The following is a 19,851-nucleotide window of genomic DNA, read 5'->3' as shown; positions in this document are numbered from 1 at the left end:
GATAGATCCCATTTAAAAGGAAGGGGATGGGAGGGAGGCACTCAAAGAGTGGGAACATAATGAAATGAAAAGAAATCCAGATGTGGTGTTCATTTGCCTGAAAGGACTGCTGCCTGGGCCTTCCCACGCAGTGCAACAATTGCCACTCCATCTGCTAAGGAAGCAGCTATTCATACGGAGCCTGTCTTCCCACGGCACAGCACAGGGCTGCCCGTGACACCCAGGTTTGCAGCACAACCCAACAGCTTGTGGCACTATCAGCAAGCTTGGGCAGTGGGTGATGTCCTTTTCCCCAGCTGGAAAGACTTTACAGGAGCCAGTGTGACAACATGGCCCCGTGTGCCACACAGCATCTCCCCAACACATCTCATGTCTTGAGGTGACAGAAGCAGGGACTGGCAGGATCACAGAGAGACAACTCATTCTGTGTAAACATCCACTGACCTGTGCTGCTTAATTCAAGGCTAGGCACTGGCCTGTGTTTGGCAGGAGAAGGACAGAGTGGTTACTCTAGGCTGAGGTTCTACAGCATCTTTTTATTTTTTCCCAGATGACATTTAGCTCCTCTCAGTAGCTCAGCTTTCCATTTTCCCTTTGCCATGTCTATTCTCTGCCAGGAAACTTGCTGGCTGCTTTATTGCCTTGAATGTCCAGCTCTTCTGCTATTCTTTTCACATCTGTACAGTCATTTTTCCTTTTCCTTCTGAATCAGAGCACCACTCCAAACAACCCTGTGAAGTACAGTCTATTATCCCTTTTCTCCACAAAGTGGTTTTGAATTTTCATATGTAATGCGCTATATAAAAATAAAAAACCTTGTCCTGTCTTAATAGCCTAATTCTTAAACAGTTATGGCCTCATTCTCCTTCAAAGTACATAATTTCCATTGACAGCAGTGGGAACACTGCCAACACAATGGTGAATTAGTTCCCATGAAAAAAAAGATGCAGACACCAAAAGGTCCAATTCTGCTCTTCATTAGGAGGAAATGAAGGTAGAGCCGACAAAAAAAAAGATAAAACCAAGACACAAAATTGCATGAAACAGCTTCATACTAACCAGGCAGTAGGGAAACAGCTTCATACTAACCAGGCAGTAGGTTGCTAACTGAGAAGTCATTGGAACTGACCCTAACATGGCAGGAGTGTGAGTCAAGAGAAATTCAGTAACATCAGTAGCAGCTCATCCCTGTGGCAAAGCTTGGAGCCAGCCCTCAGAGCTGTGCCTTCCCCTGAGCTGGCAAAGGTTGGTACAGCTGGACCTCACCTGCCTCCTCTCCCCTGGCTCGTGGGGGTCTGAGTCAGTGCTTCAAAAACATCTTCAAATATTTCCAAATGTTTGTCCTTCACAGCCAGACATCACATGGATGTTGTCTGTGCCATATTAAAGGGCAGGGAGTGGGTGGCATCATTTCTACACCTGAGAACTCAACAGTGGGGGCTTGGCAATTATTCAGCTTCCCTGCTGTTTAACACCTCTGTTTTCTGAATATTTTTTCTTTCCTTTGTGGATGGTCTTATAGTTGGAGCACTTCCCTGAGGATCTCGCTCCATCTCTCTGGCAAAACTGGGAAAGCATAGCATTCTCTGGGCTTTTTTTTTTCACCAATAAAATAAAATAAAATAAAATAAAATAAAATAAAATAAAATAAAATAAAATAAAATATTTATTCTATCTGTAAAAATAAAAGAAATCATATTTCTTCTCTTATCTAATTAGTCTGTTTCAGGTTAAAAACTTGAAGAATGCTCAATTTTTTTTTGTATGACTTCTAATCCATCAAGAGCACAAACAGATATGGGGATTCCTGATGTTTTTAATGTAACATCACTTTTCTTGTGCTATTCAATGGTAGAAACATCCTAGCAATAAAAATAGACAATCAATATACTAGTAATACCAAGTCTTTACAAACATCTTATTATTTGAGATTTGTATCTCTCTGCTATTTAAATGAATAACCAAACTATAACTGCACCTAAACTCCTTTATATTCATAAATGGGAAACGATGGGAGTTTGGTAAAAATTGCCATACCAAAGTGTTTCTGCCTGACAATGAAACTGCTGTGTGCTTCTACTGCTGGAAGAACTGCTCCTACTGTTCCTTTCACACAAAAGTGAGTCTTGGAAGTCCAGGCAGCAAGATCTGGACTCCAGGATTTCTTAAAATTACAGAATTGTTCAAGATCTTTAAGATCCTCAACAATAAGCCCAGCACCAGCACAATGTTCATCATTAAAGCACATCCTCAAGTGCCACATCCACATTTTTGTGAACGCTTCTAGAGATGGTGGAATCATCTTATCTTATCTAGATTATTTCCTTCTAGGAGCTGGAAAACATAATAAATCATCCCTCTTGTGCACCCAGAGGGGGAATGCACCTTCTGCCACAGAGATGCCCGAGGAGTTTGGTTTCCAAATTTTGCAATCCCTTTGTCAAAGGAACCTGTGGAAGTGCACCAGAGCAAAAGATCTCTTATTATTGCTCCTCTCCTCCTTGTCCTTGCCTGTGCTTTGCAGAAGCTGAAAGCAGACCAAACTTTGACAAGCTTGGCTTTGCAGAAGCTCACTTCTGAGCTGTCCTCCACATTTAGGATTAATGTTGTCTGCTATCCCAAACGTGCTGCTCTGGCTTTTTCCTACCCATGCCACCAGTCTTTCAGTACCCTGCTCCTGGTATTTCAAGGAAGAGCAAACTAACTCCCAAACAGATGCATTTCTGCCCCACTCCCCAGAGTGAGCAGTGCCCAGCCCTGGGTGTAGGACTCAATCAGGCTGATCATTGTTTTCAACCTTGTGTAATGAGTTCATCCTAACAATGTCCAACTCACTTTAAAATCAGACCAAGGTATTTGCCTCAGTAACCTCCTGCAACAGCATCTCCTGTAGGTGATGAGACATGTCTGGCCATTTATTTTTCATTCTAAACTTGATGGTTTTAAATTTAACCTGATGCTTATTCTCATGTGACAAAATAAAAAGAGGGTACAACTTTCAGTGCTTGAGAATTTTGACTTCCACAATCAGCTCCATTTTCATCTTCTTCTCATCAAAATAATTCCAGTCTTTGCCATGTCTTGTGTATTAATCCTAGCAGCTCTGTCCTAACTATTCTTCATTTGAATTTCTCATTGAATTCTTATTTGAATTTATTATTTCTTATTCTTATTTGAACATTTTTTTAACTATGCTATGTACCTCAAGAGAGAAGAGGTTAAAAAGAATGAACACAGATTTAAGGTGTAATTGTGGCATAATCCTGCTATGTGGCATAAACCAGCTATCTTGATGGGGTTTTGGCATTCTGCTCTATCTTTATACAAGGAAACCAAATAGTCTAATTTTTTTGTTTTTTTAAAGCTGCTGCTACAGATTGAGGTAAATCAGACACTGCTGATTTCTAGTACAGGTTCTTTTCCCTCAGAGATTGCAGGAAATTCAGGGCTTTTCAGATTATTTGAGCTATACAGTTAATCACTGATGATTTACATTACTTTTCATTTAGCCACGCTCAGAGCTGTCTCCATCGTGCTGCTCACCCTCCCAGTGTGCTTAAATCCATCAGGTTAAGTATTCACCATGAAGTGAACTCATCCCAAGCTGGCCCACAATCTCCAATGGGTTTTAACAAACCAAAGTGCACTGATTTTTTTGCCCGTCTTTTCCATAATTTTCCATGACAAAATGTTTGGAAGTATACTGAATCATTATTTTAAGGGGTCCCACTGAAATTCTGCTATCTTCTGAGTAACAAAATCCTGCCAGCATTCAACCAGCATATTCTGTCAAAAATTTCCTGTAGATGTGACTCTGTTCCCCTTTATTCAAGACCCATAGTTCAATAATTTTGTGTTTAGGCTCCTATTTGTTGGATGTAACCAAAAGGTCCAGGCAGGCAAACCTTTCAAGAAAAGATTTGATTTTGTTTGTGGTTTGTACTTGTGGTTGCTGTTGATGTTTTCCATTTCCATATAGGGAATAAAGAAATCACATTATAATAAAGTAAAAACAGCAAAAAACAATCAAACTTAAACCATTTCAGGAAGATTTTAACCAAGTCTGCTGGATGCTCCTGGGTGAGCCTTAGGATGATGTCAGAGTTTCTCTCACCCCAGAGTGAAGGGACAGTTTCCAATCTCTCCCATATTCCAACATGACTGTCCTCTGCAGCTTTCCCTGGATCCTTGGGACCATGCTTTTGAGTTTTTGAGACACTCTTGGTGTTCAATCTGACCTGACTTAAATTTTCAAAATCAAAGAACTGAATGGTTTTAGCCCAAAATGTGACTTTTTTTTTTTTTTTTAATTTGATGCAAAGGTCTTTAGTGTTAAAACACCAAGTGATTGGGAAGAGTACAGTTCACATCTACTGCTCTGGACATGTCACCTTTGCAAACATCTCCTCTTGTTTAAACCTTCAAGCTTGCTTTTATTGGCTCTGTGAAAAAAATATGATTGTGAGAGTTTTAGCACCAATAGTAAAGGCTCATGGTCTAACAGCTTTTGAGGTGGTAAATACTCATGAGTGCTCCAGGCGAGCTGGTAAAGCTCAGCCCCCTCTCGGGAGAGGGTGAAATGAAGGCAGAGGGAGTTTGAGTGCTCAGGTACTGCTGATTACAGAGGCAGCCAGTGACATGGGGGAGGCTGAAACCAAAGGCTCTCAGTCTGCTCTCAGAGAAAAACCAGTATTTCCTCTCAAATCACAGTTTTCCCTCATGGAAAGCCCTGTTCAGATGGCTTGCATATGCCATGGGCATGATACAGGCAATAAAGCTTTGTAATAAGCTACTGTCCAGATTGATAACTGTAAGGAGCATCTCATAATGACCACAACATGATTAGTCATGATACATGTGTGATACCCATGCTCATTATTACTGGCCTCCAGAGCAGCACTGCTGAGTCCTGCCAATGTGCTCAGTTTAGTATCTGGGAGAGACAATACTGCAATTACTGCCAATGTATGCAGGAAAATTTGGAAGCAGCTGGTTGGGGATTCTGCACCAGGCTGGCAATCAGGAGCACAGCAAAGCATGGGAAGGTAGGAGCTGCAAGAACTAACTTAGATTATCTGGATCCAATGAATTATTTTAAATATGTCTCTGGATGTGCCCATTTATTTTAAACGGTTGTCTTGCAGAACAGAAGGCATGCATGGGACACCGGCATGAAAAACACAACATCTGCACTGGAGCTGATGAAACCTATTTGGAAACAGCTACATACCAATTTCATACCAATATTTGATGTTGTTGCCCACTTATAAGGCAGAGAGAAATTTTCTTTTTCTTGCTGTTGCGCCCATTAGGTTTCTTGTGAGCCTGTGACATTTAATTTCATGTGCATCTTTTATGTCATGACACAGGGACCCATGTGCCATTGAAAAACACAAATGTACCTGAGCACCTTGGAAAGTCTGGGAATTAGAGCTGTTTCTAGCCATGCAGACTACCACAAACATGACAACCTTCCACTTCACACAGAGAGCTGGACTGAGTCAAAGACTTCAATCCTTTCCTTCAAAGCAGTGTAAAGTTTCCAGATAGAAACACATTTCTGTTCCTCAAGGATACTGCTGCCCTGTGTGGGAGGAGTCAATTTCCAGGCTTACTTGCAGGAGATGAAGGCAACTCAGACTAGAACAAATCTCTGTTTGAAACAGAGAGCTTAGCACATGCCTTCTAAATGTCCCCTAAACACACAGTAGCACGTACATTCTGAAAGTTCCAGAGTCCATCTGCTGTGGTAAGGAAATTTCCTCAACAGCAGCAAGTAACTGCAAAAGCAAAAGAGTTGTTAATTCTGCTGTGCACTTTGTTTTGAGGAGGTGCTCAATGTTCCTGTTGGTAAACACATTTCTGAGACTTGTGGGAAAGAACCTTCTGGTGAACCTTCATCTTGATAAAGCTCTTCTTCTTCTGCACTGACACAGTGTCACTCACACTGGACAGAAACACCCTGCCCAAGAGAAATGTAACATTGATGCACAAAATAATAAGGTTTTTCTTGTCTCTTCACAGCCATTCCTTGACATTATCACATGTATCATTATGAGTAACCACCACACTCTCTGTTAATTGGAAATAACCAGGAAGTTGTTCAGCCCCAAGGAACCAGTTCACATCCCCCTTGTGCTAAACAAGTATCCAAAAAAGGCCTAGCAGCTCCTTGCCAAAAACATCTGTAAGTTCAAAAGCAAATAATCTGAACCAAAATAATCAGGAAAATTAATGGAATAAAAATCTGCTTAGGGCTATTAAACCCTGAGATAAATCTTTGAGTCAGAAGATCTCTGAACCACGTTTTTCAGATTGAAACTTTTACTTTCATTAACAAATAACACAAGAAGTAGTAGCTGTAATGTACATCTCTCCTGTACATGAAATAGAGATAAAAATAACATAAATAATGGCAGTCAATGAGAAACAGATTTTTCAGTCTTCTACATGCTAATGCAAACTAATAAAACTGTATTTGAAAAGCAGCAAGGTCTACACAGCAAAGTACAGCCAGGGAGTACCTGTGTAGTGTGCTAAGAGATTTTATGCATTATTTGAAGAGAAAAGAAGTAACCCTTCATCTGCTTATGTGGTGACACACGAGTGTGGATGTGAGAGTGCTGAAGCTACAGACAAGCCTGAAGTTATAACAGTAAGAGAGGGACATATCATGTCCTGAAAGAACAGAACATCCAAGAATGACTGAAGCATATTGTGGGGGGAAAATGAATGAGAATAGGTGAAAGGAAATTTAGTGACTGCTGGACTAAAGAAAACATTGCTTTTGTGAAGGATAAAATTCTGATTTTTCTCCTCTGGATGTTGCTATTTGTTGCAGATGAGCGGGCCTCAATTAAAGGAACTGAGCTCTGTTTGGACAGGCTTGTCTGCTCACTACAAGTTTCCTTCAGGATTAGACTCATTATTTGAATTTCCAGACCTTCAACAGTGCTATGTTCATAACGTGTGAAAGAAAATTTAACTGATTCAATTGGGAAAATTCTCTTTATATCACTGAATTCTATGGACAAAAAGATCCTTGAAATGTATTTATCGTAATATGGCACAAGTAGAACAAAATTCCGCTGGTCTTTACTGAGCTTTGGATCAGGGGCTTGTCAAAAAAAAGAAAAAAAAAAAGCGAGATTATCACACAAACATAATATTTAATCTCCAGATATTCTGTTTCAAACAGTGTAATTGAGTTCAATAGCTCCATGTTTGTTATTATGGCCTATGCATAGAGATTAGCATAAAGAAAACTATGGGGGGAAATGTCATACATACACCCACACACCTATGCAAATACAATTATAATTGCCTCTGTATTTCACAGTAAACCTTTTATGGGAATCACTACGCCTATTCTGTCTAAAATAAAATCTGTTAGGTAAAAATGTTTGTAGCAGAACTTTGTTTTGTTTAGCATTAAACAGCCATGTCCAGCTGGGACTGTTGATGGAGCCTTGCCTGTGCACACATACATGTCTGTGTTTATCTATATCACACAACAAAGCTGGCCTGCTAAGCCCAGCCTATGCTTCAGCCACATTAACAATTTCCCTAATCAGCATCCACTTGTTGCATTTCCTTTAGAAAGACCAAATCTCTCTGAAATGTATCAGAGGTTTCCTGGTATCCTGTCACCCAGCAGGCCTTTGAGCAGCACTGCAAATCCCTGGAGGAAATGAACTCCTTCCATCTTCTCTCTGTAGCTGCATGGAGCCTTGCACAGGGGGCTGGGGTTTATTTGGGGCCCCTGGGTATGACTGCCATACATGTGGGAGCTAATTACAACAGAGCACCACAGATCCCTGAGATGCACTGGCTGTAAGGAAAAAAGAAACCTGGTCCATAATAATGAGGATGTTCCATGTCTGGTTGTATGCATAAATACAGTTGAAATGAGAGGGGTGGATGAAGATTTTGGGTACATCTCACCAATCTCAATCTGACTTTTCAGACAACGTCAGTATAAATAAATTATGGAGATTTGCGGAAAAGTTACAAGGATTTGAGATTTCCATTTAAGACAACTCACTGAAATGTACCTATGAACAGCCATCTTATTTTTCTTTTTTTTTCTCCCCTTTTTTGTAATCCTTTCCTTTCCTTTCCTTTCCTTTTCTTCCCTTTCCCTTTCCTTTCCTTTCCTTTCCTTTCCTTTCCTTTCCTTTCCTTTCCTTTCCTTTCCTTTCCTTTCCTTTCCTTTCCTTTCCTTCCCTTCCCTTCCCTTCCCTTCCCTTCCCTTCCCTTCCCTTCCCTTCCCTTCCCTTCCCTTCCCTTCCCTTCCCTTCCCTTCCCTTCCCTTCCCTTCCCTTCCCTTCCCTTCCCTTCCCTTCCCTTCCCTTCCCTTCCCTTCCCTTCCCTTCCCTTTCCTTTCCTTTCCTTTCCTTTCCTTTCCTTTCCTTTCCTTTCCTTTCCTTTCCTTTCCTTTCCTTTCCTTTCCTTTCCTTTCCTTTCCCCTCTCCTTTTCTTTCCCCTCTCCTTTCCACCGTCCCCACCCCCCGTTCTTTTCTTGCCTCCCATGAATTTCCTGTTTATGGTGATTGGGCACTTGGGCACTTGGTCCTTCCCTCCATTCCACCACCTTGGACAAAGATTGTGTCCCATGGGATGAGGGTGGGTGGTTTTTCCACCAGCAGAGGCAGGATGAGGCCCATGGAGCTGAGTTCTGCTTCTCCCTTCTGCTACCATCAGCAACAAGGCACAGGGCTGGCCCTGCCTGCTTCAGGTAGGTGGAATTCCCAGGCAGGCAGGGGACGAGGCAGGGAACAGCCAGCCCGGTGGATACACCGCCATTTGTGTGAAAAATTCTCAGGGAAAATTCTTTCTCTCCCTCTCAGGCCCCTAAACTCTTTGTGAATGGGGCCAGTGCAACATGTGGCCTTTCACCTCGCCCAAGAACCACTGCCAGACAGCCACACTCAGAGAATTGTTTGTTAATAGTCCAATTAGATAATTGCCATCTTTCACTCCTTTTGCTCTACGTTTCCCATAAAGGAATGAATAAGGAGAGAAGCATGAAGAGGGCTTCTGCCCTGCAAGGTGACAAGAAGGACTGGAGCATGCTCTTTGCACAAGGCCATTTGCTTGAATTGAATCATTGTAGCCTAATCAATGGTCTTATTGGATTACTGGCTGTTGCGGTTCTCAAAGATATTGTAGCAGAGACAATGAAATAGCTAGAGTAAAACTTTTTTCTCCTTTAGTGGATCACGCAGTTGAGATTTTTCACGGGCTATCTCTCTCTCTCTCTCTCTCTCTCTCCTTCCTTCCCTCCCTCCCTCCCTCTCTCTCTCTCTCTCTCTCCCTCTTTCTCCCCCTCTCTCTTTCTCCCCCCTCCTGGATCCACTGCACACAAAGCTGGCTTTTTTTTTTTTTTTTTTTTTTTTTTCAATGAGCAGGCTCTGCGAATTGGTTCAGTGTTTGCGAAGGTGCAGAATTAGCAGACACACATGCATGCACACATACACACACACACAGAGGGAGAAGCACAAAAAGCAAGTATCGGGACTGAAATAAGGAGAGGTAGGAGTTTAAGATGGCTGTCTGTGGGGAGATGTGTTAACGAGGATTTCTGCTGGCCAAGATAACCTGCTTCCTTGGAGAGATCTGCTTGAAGGAAGAACTTTTTGGGTGTGTGCGTTCTGGGGATCTGTTTGTTTGTTTACAATTCAGGGGGCTTTTTTTTTTTTTTTTTTTTGCTTTTTCTGCACCCCCCCTGCAACTGCATTTTTTCAGCCTTTCCTAGCAGCTTTATTCAGATTTATTTGGCGTGCTTTGGAGAAAGCCACTATATAATCGGGAGGTCAAAGGCAGACTGAAGAAAGTTAATAATGGCTGCTAATGGTGCTAACAATTCAGGGTGAATCTTGTCAAAAGTTGTTTTTTTTTCCCCTCTCCCCCACCCTTTTTTTCCTCTCTCCTTTTTTTTTTTTTTTTTTTTTTTTTTTTTTTTTTTTTTTTTTTCTGGAAGTCTCAGTCTTTTGATTGTGTGTTTCCTGAAAGCAAGACCAATCATTTCAGTTTATTCACTGGCTAAACTCTACTTGATTGGGGACAAGCACACAAACCATCCATTACGATCTGATATATTATCCAAACAATTTAGTGTATTCATGAGGTAACCTAAATGTGGAGGCTGCAAAATTACCCGTAATCAATTGAAACAGCGAGTGCGCGTCCCTCTGTGTGTCTAACAACTACATGTCTCTGTAATAAGGCAGACATTAAATCATTTTAGAGTTGTACTGTTGAGTACCTGATCACTGGGCGCTCTGGGAAGCTGGACAGTCACATTAGGACGCTGGGACTGAGGAAGCCGCTGCTTTTCCAGTGGGATAAAACCCGATCTTCCTTACTCAAGGTGCTTTACAGATCCCCACCGATCTCACCCTAAGTCGTGCAATATCCAGCATAGACTTCGTCTTCTTCTTCTTCTTCTACTCTTCTATAATTTTTTTGTTATCGTTGTTGGCGCTTTTTTTTTTTTTGGTTTTTTTGTTTTGTTTTTATTGCACTACATGTTTGGGAAACAAGACAAAATGGACGTTAGATGCAGTTCAGAGACTGAAGCTAACCGGGTGTCGAAGAACGGACATAAAGAGGGCAAGGAAAGCAAAGGGTCTGAAGGAAATATTTCTACTTCTTTTTTGAAGGATCAGCAAGGGACTTTTTCTGCCTCTGCAGCTACGGAAGGTTGTAATAAAAGTAAATCTAGTTCGGCTGATCCGGACTATTGCAGGAGGATCCTAGTTAGAGGTATGAGTTTGAGGTGTTTGGCGAGGGTGGGGGAAGGTGAGCCGCGCTCACGCCCGGGAGATGGGTTGATTTTGTCGCTTTGCCTTGGGTCTGGCCCTGGCTCGAAAGCCCTTCCTACGGCTGCGGGGGAGAGACCCCGCTCCGGGCCGGGCTGCGCCCCGGACCCCGCTCCGCCGCCCTTTATCCCGGGGAATTTCCGCCGCCGTCTCGGCGCAAAGTTAAGCCGTGGTTGTTGCTCCCCGGCGCTGCCCCGGAACGGACCGGCCCCGCTCATTGTTGGTTTGTTTTTCCTTTCCTGCCCCGCAGCTTTCCCGGGGTGCCCGTCCCCGCGGGGAGCCCTCCGGGACCGCGGCTCTGCCCCGCGGGCCGGGCGCGCTCCCTCCGCGCCCGCGCATCCCGCCCGCGGCCGGCCGCGCACCACGGCGTGGGGCTGCGGGCAGGAAGGCCCTGTGGGAGGGCAGAGGTTCCTTCGGTGCCCCCTCTCTCCGCGTCCGGCAGCCCGTAGGAAAGGGCTGGTTTAAAATAACCACCAGCCTTAAAATAAATGGAGGAATGACGAAGGGGTTTTTAATGATTACTTTTTAATAGTTACACGTTTAATTTCCTTCAATCTTCGTCCTTTCTCCAGGCTAAAATAGCTAAATCATCTTATTCTTACTCCCTCCAAAAAAAAAAGAAAAATTTACCTGAAGAAATTTCAGTTTTATTAAGGTGCGTTTTGGGGAAGGAGGGAGAGAAGAGAATCGGAACAAAATATGTGGGAAGCAGGCCTTGAAAGCCAGAATTAATCCTTACGCCACTGGTTGACCCAGAGAAGGGTCAGATTAAAATGATGTGATTGTCTCTGATTTAAAACATACCGAGGAGGTAAAATTACGGCAAGTAAAGTTGGGAAGGTTTTAAGGTAACCTGAATCTGGCTCTAGCTTGACAGTCGTGTTAATGAGATTTGTCCTGCTTTCCTTCAGTCGGGGCTACCAGAAAAGTGAGGTTTCTGCGGGCTGGTTGGTGCCTTGGTTTATTTCCCTCCCCCCCTCCTTTTTTTTTTTTTTTTCCCCTCCTGCTTCTCGTTGCCAAAACCCCAAAGCGGCAGCGGCAGCGGTGCAGGGTGGGCTGGAGGTGTCCCCACGTTCACAGTGGCAGGCAGCCAGGTCGGGGCACTGCTGCCTCCGAAAGCTTTTTTTTTTTTTTTTTTTTTTGGAAGCATGAGAAACTTGTTATTAAAAAAAAAAAAAAAAGAAGGATTTCTATTTTGGGGGGGGCGGACGGAATGTGTATGGTGGCTACCAGCAAGTCCTAGCCCGGAGCCCAAGGGGAACAAAGAGTAGCCCTGCACTCCAGGCACAAAGCCTGGCCTGAAGGATCTCTCTCTCCCCAGCTTCCCAGAGGGGCCGTGGGTGATGCCGCAGTGTCGTACTGTGAGTGCAATATATTCAAAGTAATTTTTAAATGGGCTGAGGGGATTAATTATAGAGGCCTGGGCCCCCATCGCCCCCTCCTTCCTTCTCTGTTGTGGGTTTTTTCCCTCCGTGGGTGCAGTGGCCAGGTGCAGAGCCTCAGTCGCAGGGACCCTGCTCCATCCCGACTCGTGTCTCGGTTCTGAAGGCGTTGGGGACGGCTCTTTCCCTTGGAAAAATTAGAAAGTATAAAAAGGAGGGGAAAAGCAGAGGAGGGTTGCCCGGGTATGAAGCTGATTGCGCCTTTCTTTGCCAGATGCCAAAGGTTCAATCCGAGAGATTATTCTGCCTAAAGGGCTTGATCTGGACCGTCCCAAGCGGACCCGCACCTCCTTCACGGCCGAGCAGCTCTACCGCCTGGAGATGGAGTTTCAGCGCTGCCAGTACGTCGTGGGCCGGGAGCGCACCGAGCTCGCCCGCCAGCTCAATCTCTCCGAGACTCAGGTAGCGCCTGCAGGACGGGGAGCCGCGCCTGCCCTGCCCTGCCCTGCTCCGCGGGACCCCCTTCTCGGCCCGAGCAGCTCCTTCCCGGCCCGGGCAGCTCCGTGCCCTGCGGGCCCCAAGGACGCGGCCCTGCGCGCCTCCTGCGCCCCCAGCGCAGCCCCCGCGGGGCGAGGGGCGAGGCAGCCCCGAGGTGCCCACGCGTGTCCGGCCGGGACGGAGCTGAGGGGCTCGTGGCTGAGGAGTCCCGGCTGGGAACCCGTAACTGCGTGTCCCTAACTGCGTGTGTCCCTAACTGCGTGTGTCCCTAATTGTGTGTGTCCCTAACTGAGTGTGTCCCTGAGTGTGTCCCTAACTGCGTGTCTCTAACTGCGTGTGTCCCTGTGTGTCCCTGAGTGTGTCCCTAACTGCGTGTCTCTAACTGCGTGTGTCCCTGTGTGTCCCTGAGTGTGACCCTAACTCCGTGTGTCATGGGAAGGGGAGCTGCTGACCAAGGGAGTCCCTCGTGTCCCCGCACCCAGCTCCACTGGGCTCTCCCCGCGGGCGAGGAGGCCCGAGGGCCTGGAGGGAGCTTGGCCACGAATCCAAACTCCTGCCGGGCCGGGAGCGGCTGCCCCAGCTCCGGCCCGCGGGGATCCGGCCCCGCCAGGCTCGGTGTGCCCGGCTGCCCCAGCTCCGGCCCGTGGGGATCCGGCCCGGCCAGGCTCGGTGTGCCCGGCTGCCCCAGCTCCGGCCCGGCCAGGCTCGGTGTGCCCGGCTGCCCCAGCTCCGGCCCGGCCAGGCTCGGTGTGCCCGGCTGCCCCAGCTCCGGCCCGGCCAGGCTCGGTGTGCCCGGCTGCCCCAGCTCCGGCCCGCGGGGATCCGGCCCCGCCAGGCTCGGTGTGCCCGGCTGCGCCGAGCCGCCGTCCCCGGGCGCGGAGATTTCGCTGCTGCGGCCTGGGAGAAGCGAGAGGAGGCCGAGCCGCTCCCAGCCCCGGGATACAGGCGCTCAAAGTCGCAGGGGTAGACGGGAACCTTCCCCCAGGGCTGCCGGGCTGGGGATGTTCGGCCTGGGCTTTCCTGGGTATGAGAAATCCAGGGATGGGGCTGAAGTTTGGGCCGTATTTTGAATCCTTGTATGTCCGAGGGGGAGAATCGCTCCTCCACCCTCCAGAGCAGAAAGGCCGGGGAACGACAGGAGGCCCAAAACTGTGTGAGAGCGCGGGGAAGCATCCAAAAAGTCCAAACTTCTTAAAGCCTGTTTCGTATTTCCACAAAACATCATATGACTAAATTCCCCTGACACGATAATTAGCTTTTTTCTTTCCTTGCCACATAGGAGTCACAAGTTCAACAGCTTGTAGGTTACAGAACCTGCCATGGGTGGGTTTTGTTGTGTTTTGGTTTGGTTTTGGTTTTGCTTGTTGTTTTTTGGGTGACTTCCAGAATTCCTTTTAAAAGTTGAATATTATTTAAAATTATTTGGGGGTAGAGAGAGAGCGTCCAGTTTGGAATACGGGGAAAGAAACTCATTGCTGCTGCTACCCCCAGGAAGGGCACTCGGAGCGGGCAGCGGCTGCTGGGAGCCGCGGAGTGCCCGGGGCTCCGGCTGAGCCGGCTTAGAATAAAGCGGTGAGAAAGGGCTGGCTCCGTCTCCCGGAGAATTCCCGGCCTGTAGTAAACTAGGACGAAGTGAGAGGTCTGGTTAAAGATGCAGAACGAAAGGCCCCGGGGTTACCCCGAAACCGGGACCAGACAGAGGGTGCGGGGGGCTGTGTTCTGTGAGCGTGGCTTTGTGCGTTTTGGAAGCGCTCCCCGCTGCCAAGCGTCTGCGCCCCAGCCCTCCCCCGCAGCCTCCGGGGGGGCACCTGCCGGGGGGCACCGCTCCTCCCGCCCCGCTGACCCTGCCTCTCTCCCCGGCCCGCAGGTCAAGGTCTGGTTCCAGAACCGGCGCACCAAGCAGAAGAAGGACCAGGGCAAGGACTCCGAGCTGCGCTCGGTGGTGTCCGAGACCGCCGCCACCTGCAGCGTCCTGCGGCTGCTGGAGCAAGGCCGGCTGCTGTCTCCGCCGGGGCTGCCGGGCCTCCTGCCGCCCTGTGCCACGGGCGCGCTGGGCTCGGCGCTGCGCGGGCCCGGCCTGGCTGCAGCGGGCGGCGGCAGCGCGGCGGCGGCTCCGGGCGGCGGCGGCGGCGGCGGCTCCCCGCACCCTCCGGCCGCCAGCGGAGCCGCCGGGCCGCCCCCGCCCGCGGCGCTGCACGGGGCGGCGGCCGCGGGGCACGGGCTGTTCGGGCTGCCGGTGCCCGCGCTGCTGGGCTCCGTGGCCGGCCGCCTCTCCTCCGCGCCCCTGGCCGTGGCCGGCTCGCTGGCGGGCAACTTGCAGGAACTGTCGGCCCGCTACCTGAGCTCGTCCGCCTTCGAGCCCTACTCCCGGACCAACAATAAAGAGAGCGCTGAGAAAAAAGCACTGGACTGACTCTAAGTACCTTCCCCCTATTTATATTTATAGTCTCTATTTGTGGCGGTATTTATGGGACGGGCGGCGGCAGCCGTGCCCCCGCTCCCCGCCGCCCCCGAGCCCCGCGGCGCGGCTCCCTCCGCGGGCCGGGGCGGAGCGGGGCCCGCAGCCCGGGGCAGCCGAGGCGGCGGCCGGGGCCGGGGCCGGGGCCGGGGCCGGGGCCGGGGCCGGGGCGCGGCGAGGGGCTGCGGGCGCCTCCCGGTGCGCTCCCCCTGCGCCGCGGTCCGTCTGTCCGGGCGGGAGGGGCGATCGCGCTGCTCGTTCGTTCGGGAAGGGACGCAGAGGGTCAGCGGTCGGGCCGAGGGTCGGCCGGGCTCCCCTGCATCGGCTTTGGCCAATGCCGAGCGAGGGAGCGGCATTTCGGAGAGAGGAGGATGGAGCTGCCAGGTGATGCCCGTTTTGGGGTGGTTTTTTTGTGTCTCCCAGACTCAGTGATTTCTAAGCACAAAGGTTTTGGGGCCCCACCTGTGGCCCCCGTTTACCCCCACACTCGCTGCACTACAGCCCCGAGCGAGCCCTTAGCGCCAGTCAGGAAATCCTCCAGCAACTTTTCTTTTTCACGGTAAATCTTGATTGTGGGAAGGGCCGAGACTGACTGAACGTACAGTCACGAATAGGGGACACAGAAACCAGTGGCTGCAGAAATTTTGCATAAAATTGTCTCTTCCTTCGAGATAACACAACGTCCCCCCCCCTTTTTTTTTCTCCTTTTTTCCTTTTTTTTTTTTTTTTATTTGAATTCCGACGGGCCTGTCCTGCGGAGCTTATCTGCAAAAACAAGTCCGCAGACAAATCATGGAACTCACAAATCTATTTGTATCTAGATCTGTTGCGAGCGTAATTTTAATTTTTATTGCTCTATTTGATTTTTCCAAATAATTTCAATGTTCATCTAAACACAAAAAAACCCTGTAGCCTTCCTTCCTCCTAAAATAACCCTCTCGCATATCGCTCACACTTCATTTGAAACGAACGTAAAATATAAAAAGTGTATCTTTTATTGTTATTTTTGTACTTTAAAACACATCTATGTAACAAACTTTTTTTTTTCATAATTCTTACTGCTATTTTCTCCACAAACATATGTATTTCACCTTCTAGTATTCTGGATCGAATATTTTCTGTTCAATTTTGGTACTTGAATTTGCCACAAAAGGGACGCTGTACTTAGGTAATTCTTTGGGGGAAAAAATTATTTACTTTGGTTTTAAGTTTCTTATCTTTCTTTGAACTTTAACACATGGCGTTTACAAACTGTATAAATACGTGCCACCAAACTGTAACCAAAAAAGAAAAAAAAAATTACAAAAAGTGGAATGGTTGCTGTAGAATATAGAATTAACTATAGACCAGAACTGGACAGAAGGAGCTGGATGAAAAGAAAATAGTAATTTTATTGTAAATTATTTACGTCTGAAGTTTCTAGGCAACTAGTCGAAAAAATAATGAATGAATCGAGCGCTGAGCCCTTGCTACTAACTTTTGTTCTGAATGTTTTGGATATTTGGATGTTTTGTATTTATGTGGTGAGAGTGAAATATATTATATCTATATGATGACGGAATTAGGTGTATTTTCGTCTTATATTTGTAGCACCCAAATTGCCTTCATTTACACACGCACTGCAAAAAAAAAAAAAAATCAACAAAAAAACCAACAAAACTCTATCCCTATTGAACCTGCCCGATTTTTCCTCTTTTTAAAATTAAATTTAGTGTTTCATTTTGAGCGGGGGGCTGTGAGGTCCACTTCCTAGAGGGTGATTTTCCTCCTGGGGCAGTTTGGGGCATTCCCAGTCCCGTGCTCGGCTCCGACCCAGCCCTTGCAGCTCTCCCTGGCCCGCGGGGCCGATGCCCACCCATGCTCGTGCCCGTGTCCGTGCCCGAGGTGCTGTCGGTGCCCCGGAGGTGCCCACCCTGCCAGGTGCCACCCTGGCCAGGGCACTGCTCTCCTCCAGACCTGAGCACTCCTGGCTGCACATCCGTGCCTGTGTGACAACATGCAGGTGTACAGGCACAGCTAAGCACACTGGCACGGCTTGTGTGCACAAACACAGATATTTAGAGGGGTTTTCTGAGCAGCTCTTGCTTCCATTCTGATGGGCAGCCCAGCCCTGAGGGCTTTTACTGGGCAGGCAGTGCAGGTTTCCAGGAGCCCCCCAGTGCCCTGGCTCCCCAGGCCAAGCCACCTGGGCAGGGTGGCACCTGCTGTCCCCACGCCTTTGCCCTGCCCTCAGGTCCCTCTGTGGCCTCCGCTGAGCTCTACCATGAGCCTGTCCCAGCCAGGGCAGATGCACTGCTCCAGGTTAGGGGGGAAGGATGCAGTGCTGATGCTGATTTGGTTGGTTTTTTATGAAGAGTGTAGAAATGATCTGGGGAAGGGCAGCCGGGGTGAAGGAGGGGATCGCAGGTGACATTTGAAGAGGTGGCACTGAAACTGCTGGTCAAGACTGGAAAACTTCAAGGGGAGGGGAGGGAAAAGCGTTGTCAAAAAGGAAAGAGCTGAATGTGACAGAAGAGATCTGCCAGGGAGATCTGGAGGGAGAGGGTGGTTTTCAGTTTGTGCCTTGCTGGACTGCACAGCATCACCCACAGCCCCGCACAAAGAGGGGAGCCCTGGCCTGGGCTGCCTTTGGGAATTCCCTTCCCAAGGAGGGAATTATCACCACCCAAACCCTCCCTGGGCTCCCCTGCCAAACGTGGGGCTGAACTGTGTGACGAATTTGCCCTGTCTTGCAGCTGAGATGGGGCCATTTCAGTGCCCAAATTCGCTGCTGCGTTGTGAGCCATGGGAACAGCAGCACAAACGTGTTCTGACAGAGCTGGCTCAGGTGCCCCCATCTAAAAAGAGGATTCCCCTTCTCCTCTGTTTAACCAGAGATTGCAGGAGCATTCCTGTCCCCTCACACAGGTGCCACGAGGCTCTTTTTCCCTGGTTGCTGGCCTGATCTGCAGTCTCAGGCTGGAGCTGTGGTCACTGTAAGCTCTCTGCTCCCCTTGTAAGGCAGTTTAAGCCAGCACCAGGCTAAATTGCTGACACAATAGCAGAAGCCCTTATTTTACAGCTTTGCAGCCCTCAGTACACATGTGAAGAGCTAGACATTTTTATTCTTATTTCTATTATTATTAATTATTTCTGAATATTAAAAAAAAAAAGGGATATGCCTTGAAGTGTGAAGGAGTCTTGTCTAAGCATTCAGGTGAAATAAATACTTCAGGAAATTTTAATTTCTTTTTTTTTTCTTGTCTCCTTCAAATTCCACCTGTCCCACACCTGTATCAGGGGCTGCTTCTGGGCTGGGGTTGGAGCAAAAACCAGAGGCTCCCCAGCCCTGTGCAGGGCTGTCACAGTCCTGTTCCAGTCTCTGCTTGTGACTCAGGCCAAAACCCCAAAACCTTGGAGCCCCACAGGGAGGGAGGCAATCTGTCATTTCCTTTAAAAATTTCAGCATCTCAGAAGCACGGGGTCCCTGAGAGCCAAAACACCCTGCTTTCTACAAAAGAGACATATAAAATATGTTCATCTGCATTTCTCAAAAAAAAAAAAAAAAAAAAAAAGGGAATACCACCTGTGTCATTGCATAGGACAAGTTAAAAATCATTCATACACACATCTACATATACAGTGAAGCTGAATATAAAAGCTGGTTTGGTTTTTGGTTGGTTGGTTTGGTGGGTTTTTTTTTGGTTTTTTTTTTCCAACTACACCAAAGCTGTTCTGAAGCTGTGTGCTGCCCAGAGACCCTACTTGCCTGTTTGCACTGAAATGCTGATTTTCATCCTACTGGAGCAATGAACACAAGCCACCTTCCTGAAGCTATTTGCTGCTGAAAGGTTTTGCTGCATTACTTGCTGTATTTTTATTTGTGGCCATCACTGGGGCATTAGAGCTCAATCAGAGAAATATTTGGCTTATGCAGAGGGAGCATGTGTGAGTGTGAGGGGCAGGAATATTCAGTAGGAAAGGAAATAAACCAAGTATAAACCTATATCTGGCATGAATTTTTAAAGGAAATTACAAAAGGATTTCTGTGGCAGGTGGGCTTCCCCAAACTTTCCCTTAGCAGCAGCTACACATAGGGCTTAGAGTGAGTAAGGATTTACAAAGATGGAGTGCAGCATGGGCTATTTAAATTTCTCCTGAACTCAAGGAATATTTTCACAGGTCCACGGACAATATCTCTCTTCCTGTGGCTCTCAGGAAGGAAAAAGCTCCCAGGGTCAGCTCCAGAGCACCCAGGGAAAACACAAAACAATGTTACACACAGGGAAAAGAGGAATCAGTCTATTTAAAGGATTCTTTCAAAAGCATTTGCCCACCCACTTAACATAGACCTGCTTTTTTTGCTGCTCCTCTATATCCCTCATGCCAGGGATTAGTGCAGGCTCTGACCACCCTGTCTCCATTTGCAATCCTGTCATCAGCCCAAGGTACATGACCTTGTGACATGTAAAAAAGCACACGAGGTCTCTGAGTAACTTCAGAGTATTTGATAACTTTTAAGGAAAGAAAAACACTTTTAAAGAATAACTCTTGGACAGAAGCAAGTCACAGCCACCAGCAAGTGTTTAACAAAATTACCAGGAAAGCTAAAATGAAATCAATGGATGTGATGCTGTCTATGCAACAGCCACAATACAAACTGTGACCCTGGACCACAGCTGTGGCCAAAGTGCTGGCTGGCAGGGGCTGA

General features: G+C 47.6%; 1 protein-coding gene across 1 annotated transcript; it reads left to right on the top strand.

The window, feature by feature from the left end:
* Nucleotides 1–10,497: 10,497 nt before the first annotated feature.
* On the top strand, nt 10,498–15,201 carry VAX1 (ventral anterior homeobox 1). The gene is made up of 3 exons (XM_036385738.2): nt 10,498–10,767; nt 12,480–12,667; nt 14,571–15,201. Exons 1-3 carry the CDS (start codon nt 10,530–10,532, stop codon nt 15,114–15,116), a joined length of 972 nt encoding a protein of 323 aa, XP_036241631.1. The 5' UTR covers nt 10,498–10,529; the 3' UTR covers nt 15,117–15,201.
* The last annotated feature ends 4,650 nt before the right edge of the window (nt 15,202–19,851 follow it).

Source organism: Molothrus ater, chromosome 8 (assembly GCF_012460135.2).
Source record: "Molothrus ater isolate BHLD 08-10-18 breed brown headed cowbird chromosome 8, BPBGC_Mater_1.1, whole genome shotgun sequence".
NCBI classification, from domain to species: Eukaryota; Metazoa; Chordata; class Aves; order Passeriformes; family Icteridae; genus Molothrus; species Molothrus ater.
The sequence above is the reverse complement of the archived record's forward strand: the minus strand, read 5'-3'. Positions and strand labels throughout refer to the sequence as shown.

Bases quoted from the DNA above. Each gene is read 5' to 3' on its own strand.
- VAX1 (XM_036385738.2), top strand. From the start codon at position 10,530: ATGTTTGGGAAACAAGACAAAATGGACGTTAGATGCAGTTCAGAGACT. The intron at 10,768-12,479 runs GTATGAGTTTGA...TTTCTTTGCCAG, and splicing joins CAGGAGGATCCTAGTTAGAG to ATGCCAAAGGTTCAATCCGA. The intron at 12,668-14,570 runs GTAGCGCCTGCA...CCCGGCCCGCAG, and splicing joins TCAATCTCTCCGAGACTCAG to GTCAAGGTCTGGTTCCAGAA.